At 41.8% G+C, this 9,656-nt stretch overlaps 2 protein-coding genes across 2 annotated transcripts; both read right to left on the reverse strand.

Annotated features, from left to right (window-relative positions):
• Positions 1-52: 52 nt before the first annotated feature.
• On the reverse strand, positions 53-4,258 carry LOC143122462 (B-cell CLL/lymphoma 7 protein family member A-like). The gene is made up of 6 exons (XM_076283250.1): positions 4,150-4,258; positions 3,234-3,315; positions 2,909-3,005; positions 2,181-2,408; positions 1,730-1,833; positions 53-1,547 (listed from the first exon to the last, which is right to left on the reverse strand). Exons 1-6 carry the CDS (start codon positions 4,239-4,241, stop codon positions 1,473-1,475), a joined length of 678 nt encoding a protein of 225 aa, XP_076139365.1. The 5' UTR covers positions 4,242-4,258; the 3' UTR covers positions 53-1,472.
• Positions 4,259-4,837: 579 nt separating this feature from the next.
• Positions 4,838-9,656, reverse strand: ddx55 (DEAD (Asp-Glu-Ala-Asp) box polypeptide 55). The gene is made up of 14 exons (XM_076284143.1): positions 9,461-9,656; positions 9,326-9,376; positions 9,139-9,225; positions 8,940-9,031; positions 8,791-8,853; positions 8,528-8,677; positions 8,198-8,387; positions 7,985-8,067; positions 7,431-7,568; positions 7,029-7,121; positions 6,511-6,625; positions 6,233-6,401; positions 5,599-5,885; positions 4,838-5,478 (listed from the first exon to the last, which is right to left on the reverse strand). The coding sequence occupies exons 1-14, from the start codon at positions 9,566-9,568 to the stop codon at positions 5,350-5,352; spliced, it is 1,755 nt and encodes a 584-aa protein (XP_076140258.1). The 5' UTR covers positions 9,569-9,656; the 3' UTR covers positions 4,838-5,349.

Raw genomic sequence — 9,656 nt, forward strand, 5'->3', positions numbered from 1 at the left:
CAAAAATAGTTTATTATTATTAAATCATATTTATTCACTATTAAAAGCAGATTTTGTACACATTAAACAAGGCAAAGAAAAATAAATAGGTAACACCATGTTTAATGTAGAGCTATCATACCAAGAACCAAAACGTGTTCAAAGAAGAGGAATGCTATATCTAAGCATTCATAGCGTTCTTTGTTTTCTTTTACACCAATACTCTAATGTCTAGGACAGGTTTGTTAGAATCGTAAAACAGTGACTGACAATGTGAGGTGTTACACACAGATAAAATCTAACCTTTCAATAGCAGCTTGGATAAACTGGACATGAGGTATTTACTGGGTCACCTAGCTTTCTAGAACAAGCCATCAAATGGTGGTAATGTTTGTCTTTTGTTTTAAACATATGGACTCCAGGGGTATGGGAGGGCTAACAATGGATGAAAACTGAAAAGTGAACATTTGCATCCTCCAATACCACCACACATCTCAAAAATCATAAAGTGTGTTTTTTCTGTTTTGTGGGTTTTTGAATGCAGTGACAGAGCAGAAGAATTCGGCAGCAAAAATCCCTATCCTAAACTTTAATGCTGTTGGAATACCCCTGTAAAATAGGTAAAATGTTACCAATTTTGTGGAATGCCCTCTAAAACAGGTCATACGAAAATCCAACATCCCTCACAGTTTGTTACACAATTTGATATGCAATGCCCAAAATAACATTCAGCGCTCCAGCATGCTGTGTGCTTACAGTTCGCTTGCACATCTGCTTCATAAAAAAAAAAGAAATATATATATATAAAAAAAAACTATTACAAGAGTACTGAACACAAATCTATTTAAGTCATACTGGGTACACCAATCCTTAATGAGAATACTAAAAATGCTAATTACTTCTAATTTTGTGTCACTAGGATATATTCACTTCATTATAGACTGCTGTTAGGTGATGGTTAAACAACGAAACCTAATTTAACGCAGAAACCCCTTGAGGCATGAGTCAGTAAGCACCACAGATAAAAATGCTTTTCATCTGGGTGTTCATACCCAGGGGGATTGCAGTCTCTCAGATGTGACACAAGGTCTCGTTCTACCACAGAGCACTGAATGTACTTCTATAGCTGAGGCAAATTGGTGCATATGCCACTTATGTCATCTAATTGGGTTGAACTCTTACGCTGCACTGGGGTATGAGAATGATAGCATGATGGTAATGTTAACCTGATCTGGTGGGAAAATAAACACATTTTTCTACATGTAACACCTCTGTATGTCCAGAATAGAACAGATCACACTGAAGGGTTCTAGAGAGGAGTGAATGATGGGGCATTAACACTGAAGGGTTCTAGAGAGTAGTAAATGATGGGGCACTAACACGACTTGTGTGAAAGTGTGGTGCCTGTCTTATGGGAGAGGTAGCCTACGCCAGGATGCACCCATACTATTGAGGAAGATACATCTACACTGTTAAAAGCAACTGAGGCTGATCTACATCTCTTCCTTAGGCTCCTTAGAAGGTGACTCCTGTTTGGTCTTCTTACTTGGAGGGCCCTCCTCTAATTCCTGCTCAACATACAAAAAAAACCCATTTGATTAGTGAGCTTATGCATGTAAACAAGTATAAATAAGAATGTGTATAATTTGCTTAACAGTTGGTATTCAGCATTCAACAACTTATGAATAGTTTAAAACCAGTATGAGGGGTTTTAACCTAAACAGGGAAGCAATTCTCCATGTAGTGTTACCTGAGTGTCTTTCGTGGCATCTGAAGGGAGGTCCTGCCCCCTAGTGGTTTGGGGGCTTCGTTTGGTCACAACAATGACAGAGTTTTCTGCCGATCTGCTTTTCACTGCATTGAAAGTTTCCACAATGTTTACATGACCGTGACAACATTGACTTCTTGATACAATTCATTACATTTGCGTAAAACCTAAGTTTAGAAATGGTCATTAATGAATACCCATAAATTATTCACCTGTACTGAGGCATCCAAAAACAGGAAATCAATCCAAATTGGACCAAAATTCAGATATTACATATATTTTCTGCTCTTTTGCCTGACATTGTAAGGAAGCATTTCATTTATTTTTAACACTGGTTGCTACATTAGATTGGGAGTCCCCCCTGAGCAGTACATATTTATCCACTGAGAATCTGTTCAGCATCCCAGACAACAACCAATGTGTTAAGCCTAACCTGTCTCAGTGCCTGAAGCCTGACTGTCACTGCCCTGATCCTCGGCCTGTTCGTTCCTGGCATCCGCACCATCTGTGTGGGTCACGCCAGCCTCCTCTTTAGGGGCTGCAGTGTCGCCGCCCTCCCTCTGCGTGGCGCCACTGAGCTCAGGCCCAGGGCTGCCATGACTGTTGGCCTCCTGCTTCACAGGTGACGAGTCAGCGATGGAGCTGTGGTTACTGTTTTCATCTGAGGAAAAACAATCCCTGAGAAACCGTCAAACGCACAGCGCAATAATATGGGAACTGAAACTAATATGCAACATCTGGCCTTTCACGGTATGTGCTGGCCCAGCTGAGACACACCCACACATACAGACACACACACATACACACACACACACTGTACACCAAACCATACACACACACACTGTACATCAAATCATACACACACACAAACGCTTATGTACAAAATAAGCTCAAAACACATCCACACACAAGTGCACTCACCCAGAGACTTACACACACATAAAGTATGCATAAAACACACACACACACACACACACACATATCCACACACAAGTGCACACACCCAAAGACTTACGCACACATATGCATAAAACACACACAAACACACACACACACACACACACACACAAACAGACAGACAGACACACACACAAGACACACACAACTTATGTACAAACGGCCACACACAACTGACACCAAAATACAGACTTTCCCTCTTACCATGCATATCTATCATTCCTGGGGAGGAGCTGTTTTCGGGGGTTGTGACCTCTGATCCATATTTCTCATCCTGTCCATTCTTCTTGTTTTTATTTTTCTAAAATGGTCAGAAATAACTGCAAATGAAACATCATGGTGCTGTATAGCTATTTTACCCATGTTCTCTTTACTGCATCATTTTCAGATCTCCCCTGCTTGTAATTATGATAACAGTGGGCATAAATGTAACTAATCACTAACCACCCTCTAAACATCAGTTCAGTGTGGCTGTATAGTTATGCTAGAGTGCTGAAATTTCACTTTAAAAATCTACTTAGGAACTTACATCGTCTGACTTTGACTCTGCTACAGGAACCCATTTATAAATACGCAGTGATGTATCGCCCACTGTCACCCATTTCTTCTCCCTGAAGGTAGGCACATAATAAACAACATTCACTCGTCTTTACTGTTGAGAAAGATCACAAAACTGCAGCACTAGAAGTATTTTTCATGGTAGAAGTTAATAATTATGAGACGACAAATGTGAAGGATTCTGACCATTTCAGTGCACTCAAACTGACATGTTTTTCTCAGTCATCTAACTAGGTCAAAAAACAGACCTTCCAAAATCATGTTACAAATATCATGTTGAAACACTTTGGTTGAAACGTGCATGCACCATATAATAATTCTTACTAAATTTACTCCACAGTTGTTATAAGAAACAGCTGAAAGGTAAGCATATTGGCTGTTCCATTCACCCCCCGTCAGGCAACGTCTCTGCATTCGAGACTTCCACTCTCCCTCCCGTGACACGCCTGTCTGCGCCGAGTAGCTCAAAGCGCTAAATTTAAACCTCGAGAATGTCTTAAAACAAGTAGACTCTGGGGCACCGGCATGGTAAGCGCAGTAGGGAATTTGTTACTGGATGACTAGAGTTGTTAACGGGTCTCAGCAGTCTGCTCTCCGCTCGGTTTTCGCCGGTCAGGGGAGGAGGAATGGCTGCTCGTGACGGCAACATGGCTTCTAGGTTAAATCGATATCCGTGAAGAAAATATTACGTAGCACAGATGTTATGCGAAATATTAAGTAATATGTAACACCTCTTTTATTCCCAGCTCCCAACTATCTGTTCTTCAGACAACTTGGTAAAAAATGACCCTTCTTCCGAATGTTATGTATAGCTAGGTCTCTCGTCTCCCCCACTGGTTGAGCTGGCTGACAGAATGTAACTGGCGTTAACTAACTAGGCATCTTACCATTTTCGTACTTTCTCAATAGCGGCCATAACCCGCTTGATGTCATCTTTGGCCCTGCTCCGGGTCTCTGCGCGCACCGACCTGCCCGACATGACGGCTCGCGGGTTCAGCAACTCGTACAGGCAACTGCGCTTTCAGAAAACAGGAGAGCGCCCCTGCGCGAGCGGATTGCTACGTCTGTCATCTACAACATTCTATTCGAGACGTTTTAAAGACAAAATGGACAAAATCTAAAACATTAATCACACTAAAGTTATGGACCTTGTTGATTAAATACATGTTGCTTATTTTAAAAGGTGCATATCTGTGGATCTTTCTCTACACACACAAACACCATTGAACTCCAACAGGATCCAAAGAACTGATCTCAAAAACATTGAAAAGGTCACCACAAGAGTAATGTGAATATCTACCATGGTGTTAGCTCTAGGCCAATTATGATTTCTTCATCTGATCCATAACTATCTAACACCCCATAAACTTGGGAGGTGATCTTTATCACTTGATTGAACAACTTAATCTAATGTTTGTTAACTGATAGCAAGTAGCATACTAAATATGGAAAGACAGTAGGCCTATGACAAAACTGAGATACTTTTTTGTTTAATGACATATCATGATTAGAGAGTGAGACACCTCATTGATCAATACTGATCAAAAACACAGACCAGTTCCCTACATATAAAGCTCATGTTAAAAGTATTACCATTTATTGTGGACAGCAACACTATGATTTACAAATACAGATCAAGTCTGTACATTTTACAACATAGTCCTGAGGTTGCAGAATATTCCAGCCATCCGTTCTTCCTTCTGCTGGAAAAGGAATATCCAGGCTAGAGTTAAAGTAGGATGACAAGGAATAGAGAGGCATGTCTGACCTCTAACCCTTTCCTGCCCCAATACAGAAAAATATTCTGTTCTGTTGTGAATACATTTCAAAATAGTTTATAAAACACCAATTGGTTTGTTTTGGCAAAAGTTAAGCTTTCCGCACATACTTCAACAGGACCTCATATGCCTGACTGTCCCCGAGTCTTGGAAAATGAGCTCTAGTAATGTGCTCTCTCTCCCAGCTCTGCTCATTCCAGAACTCGCTCAAACTGCAGGTGACTTACTCACACCCACATCCACTCTGTTGAGTTGTATGCTTTGGGCTCTTAGGTGCCCTCGGTGTCCAAGTCCCAAGATCCGATTATACTACGAGTCCCGCCGACCAGACATCTGGTTATCAAAGTCCTCAGTACTGATTTTACCCTTCTTCAGTTTCTTGAGGAGACGGGTATCGCTCAAGAGTTCGGCCATGTCTTCATCTTCAACGTCAGATCCCTGCACACAGAGATAACTGACTTATCAACACAGAAAATGAGTACTCAAATGCAAATAAACACACATAGCAGACTCAGATTTGTGACCGAACATGGAACATCTGACAAAGGTGTTTTGTACCTCCGCCCGCTTTCTCTTGGCAGCGTTCTTTTTCCTTTTTTCTTTTTTGTTGTTCTGTTTGGACCAGGCTTTGTTCTTGATGAAGCTTTTCCTGGGTATCTCTGGTTTCTCTTTCTGTTCAGCAATCTTCTTCTGTCTCTGTTTCTCCCGCTGTTTGTCCTTGAAGCGGATGGTGTCTGTATCCACCGCCTCTTCCTGGAAGTCGGGAAAACTCTTGCCCCTTAGTTCCGGCATCTTAGGCATGCGGAGAAGCGCAAAGCCCCGGGCCAAAGTAGCAAAGTCGAGATCTGACAGAAAAAAATACACATACACACACACACACACACACACACACACACACACACACAAAGCATTGAACCCAATTATGGGAGTGCATGTGCAGTGTCGCACATGCGGGAAAGCTGATGAAAGGTTTGATTAAAGATGATCAACAGCATCGTTGAGCAATACCTTTTAACTGAATGCGTCAGACGAGATTATGTAGCCTGTGGGGTACAGCCTACAAATCAGGGCATCGCTGGTAACATGATAAACTGACTAACATAATGATACTTGCGCTAATGGCAGATCAAATAAGAGTCTCGATATGCGCCAATATCTGATTGCACTCTACATGTCACAGGTAGAGACTCACCTTTGATCCTGAAGATGAGGCTGCACTCATGTTTGGCGTAGGCCTGGATGTAGGACACAAATGCTCGCATGCCCTTCTCAAAGATAGCACGGTCTGAAAGTGCAAGGGCCTTTACCTTTGGCAAGACGTCCACCACGTCCTTTATACGAGGTAATTTTTGCAAAGGGCACTGACAACAGAACACACAAACACATACATCAGGTTTGTCACTAAACCACGTACTTGGAATACCCCCCAGGGCACCGAGTAGATATAAACAGGGAGTGATATTACAGTACCTTCTGGTTGATGGACAGGAAGTTGACATACGTCTCCTCCATGGGCAACAGGAAAACAAGAGCATTGCCAGTGTTACCAATGCGAGCAGTTCGGCCACAGCGATGGACAAAAGAGCTGTAGAGACAGTGAGAGTTGAGATTAGTAAATTTTCCTCTGGTAACACAAAACAGACTGTATAGAATTTCTGTATCATTAACTCAGGAACATTTCAGATCTCTTACTGTATTGTTAGAATGTTTGTTGTTTACCCTCTACAAAAATGTTTTAATGTTCTGCAGCAGTAAAAGGTTTTAGGTTTTTTTTTTTAAGAAAAGTGATTATTGTATGTATGTATGTATGTATGTATGTATTTTTTGTATGTAGATGTGTAGAACGAGGATTAAGATTAGTGAACAGTGATGTTTTGAACAGACAATGAGATTTAATAAATGCAGTCTGCACTGACGCAGCGATGAAAAATGTTTCGCTGTTAGATGTGTGTAATGTTATAACGTGTAATGTGTGAATGTTGACAGACCTGGCACTGCTGGGAGGGTCATACTGCAACACCCAGTGGACATCTGGGATGTCGATGCCTCGTGCCATCACATCTGTGCACACCAGAATCCCACTAGAACAGAAAAGAGACACCTGAGACTACAGCATCCTTCGTGTGAATTCAAATGACATAGGCACACATCTTATTATAACATGTGCTTCACAGAAACTGAACACAGGACATTGGTATTGGACCTACGTGCAATTCATCTGTGTGCATTCCCTCTCAGTATACTTTCTACATTCACATTGCAACCATTTCCATGTAGCCACATTTTGGGCTTCATTACATATTTGTTGAGACAAATAATTCAATGGATTCTGAGGAGAACAATGACTCATGCCAGCAGCCCATAAGAAAAAGAGCTGTTGTCCTTCTAACCTCTTGAGCTCTCGGAATTCAGAGAAAATTTTACTGCGTTTGTCTTTCTTCTCCATCTTGCCGTGGATGCACAGGATGGTGACCTTCTTGATGAGAGCCTCCAGGGCTTTCCCAAAGTACTCCACACAGGCACAGGTGCTATGATCCCACACACAATATGTCATCATACAGTATACAAATGCCTTACTTAAACAATATTTCACAGCTAAAGTTACAGTTGACTGGTATTGAGCAGACACTTTTATCCAAGGCGATACAAGTCACAACGATTCTCGAACCTGGGCCAACAAATTGTCAGGTGGTGACGTTACCACCACTGCTGCATCATGCCCGCATTATGTCATCAAAAAAACAAAGTTGAGTCCTTTAAAATTAATATATTAATTTTAAAATTAATATATTCATATTTTTAAAATTAATATTGCGCTCTTCTTTCAGTAAAAGTAACAACTAGGCATAGGAGCAGAATGGAAAGTGTGTTTATGCACTGTTTGTATGCAGTGTCAGTGTGTCTGTGTTCACATGAAGCAGATGATGTTGAGCCTGCTACACACCTGAAGAATACCAGCTGCTTCTCATTCTTGTGCTGCCTCAGGAAGGTCACCAGTGTGTTGAACTTCTCCTCAGCTCTACACATCTGTACAGCCAACAAGCCATGTGACACAAAGAAATACACATAACAATTACCATAGGATGTCTCTCTCTAGTGACACTTTTTGTCTAATCAAAACTATATATCAAACTCAAAGCGGGTGTTGTGTACTCACAGTGTAGTAGTTGCTGAGTCTCGCTGGGGTCTTCTGAGAGTTGCTGGCAGCTACGCCCTTCTCCTTGACTGCGATTCGTACAGGGTTACGAAGCCCCGCCCTCACCAGCTTTTCCAGTTCCTGTGTCTGAGTGGCGGAGAACAGCCCTGTCCTCCGTTGCTTGGGCAAGTAGCCCAGGATGGTGTTAAGGCTGGCAGCAGGGAAATTATTATTATGAATTCAACTGATTGATTTGGTGTTTGAGAACAACAACGTGATGTGATTACAAAGATGGGAGTTATTTAGTGTGGCTTAATGGGTTGTTGAAGGACTTAATGGGGAGTACCGTACCTAGCCTCAAAGCCCATGCCAAGCAGACGGTCTGCTTCATCCAGAACCAGAACATCCAGAGTCTTCACACAGCTGGCCAAATCCAGTCCATCGGCTTTCCGACGGAACATGTCTTCCAGGCGACCCGGTGTTGCCACAATAATATTTGCCCTATCAGAAGAGATCCAGTCAACATCACTAATTCAAATCCTTGAAACAGACTACAAGTCATTAGTACCAACTTGGGTAGTTGACAAGTATGTGTGAGAAGTCTGAATACATACCCTTGGCTTTTAAACTTCTCCACATCATCGATAGGATTGCTGCCACCAACCAAAAGAATCTGTCTGCAAGGGGGTAACATTTTCAGTCAAGCTCTAGTAATGTAAATCTGGGGATAGGATCTGGCTTACAATAAAAGTTATTAACTGACCTGAACTGGGGATATCTTTGCAAGAAACGTCCCACAACCTCACTAATTTGTAGGGCCAGTTCTCGGGTGGGTGTGATGATTAGTGCACCAATCTGAAAAGGCAGGTTGTAAAGTACTACTGGTTTTTCTGTTGCTTGCTATATGCCCAAAACGACATAAAACAAGGCTTAAGGTATGCGAGTCGCCGCATTGGATATACCTGTAGCTTCTTAAGCTTTTCCTCACGTTTCTGGAGAATCTGAAGAATCGGAATCACGAAGGCAAGAGTCTTTCCGCTGCCAGTCACCTTCGATCAGATCACACACAATCAGAATGTTTCTAACAGGATGCAGCTGTTATGCTGGATCAACATGTGGTTTTATACAATTATGCTGAACAAAACCTACCGCTTCGGCAGCCACATCTTTATTACTCATGAACAGAGGTATGCAAGCGGCCTAAAACAGAAAAAGTGGTCATTTGTCATGTAATCATCTCATGTAAACAATAGTCATGCTGGACAAGTGCCATGATGAAAATACCTGGACTGGAGTCATGTGGGTAAATTTCAACTCGTCAAGAGTCTGTATAATGTTGTCGTCCAGTTTTACTGGTAAACTGTCCCATTTTCCAGCTGTTGAGTTATCCATCCTACATGAATAAATTCACTTGATACAGCCACAACTCCACTATCTGCTCTGAGCTCTCAACCTCTGTCTGAAACGGTCTGAAACCATG

Source organism: Alosa pseudoharengus, unplaced genomic scaffold (assembly GCF_046254945.1).
Source record: "Alosa pseudoharengus isolate Yale_2024_CS ecotype anadromous, Long Island Sound unplaced genomic scaffold, YU_APseudo_1.1 YU_APseudo_1.1_scf_14, whole genome shotgun sequence".
Classification (NCBI taxonomy): Eukaryota; Metazoa; Chordata; class Actinopteri; order Clupeiformes; family Clupeidae; genus Alosa; species Alosa pseudoharengus.

What these genes read in the sequence shown, in the direction of transcription:
- ddx55 (XM_076284143.1), bottom strand. Translation starts at nt 9,568, where the DNA reads ATGGATAACTCAACAGCTGGAAAATGGGACAGTTTACCAGTAAAACTG. An exon ending in CCCACATGACTCCAGTCCAG is followed by an intron (nt 9,377 to 9,460) that starts GTATTTTCATCA and finishes TTTCTGTTTTAG; the next exon opens with GCCGCTTGCATACCTCTGTT. An exon ending in CCAAGAGAAAGCGGGCGGAG is followed by an intron (nt 5,479 to 5,598) that starts GTACAAAACACC and finishes CTCTGTGTGCAG; the next exon opens with GGATCTGACGTTGAAGATGA.
- LOC143122462 (XM_076283250.1), bottom strand. Translation starts at nt 4,241, where the DNA reads ATGTCGGGCAGGTCGGTGCGCGCAGAGACCCGGAGCAGGGCCAAAGAT. An exon ending in ATTGAGAAAGTACGAAAATG is followed by an intron (nt 3,316 to 4,149) that starts GTAAGATGCCTA and finishes GCCTACCTTCAG; the next exon opens with GGAGAAGAAATGGGTGACAG. An exon ending in CAGAGTCAAAGTCAGACGAT is followed by an intron (nt 3,006 to 3,233) that starts GTAAGTTCCTAA and finishes TGACCATTTTAG; the next exon opens with AAAAATAAAAACAAGAAGAA.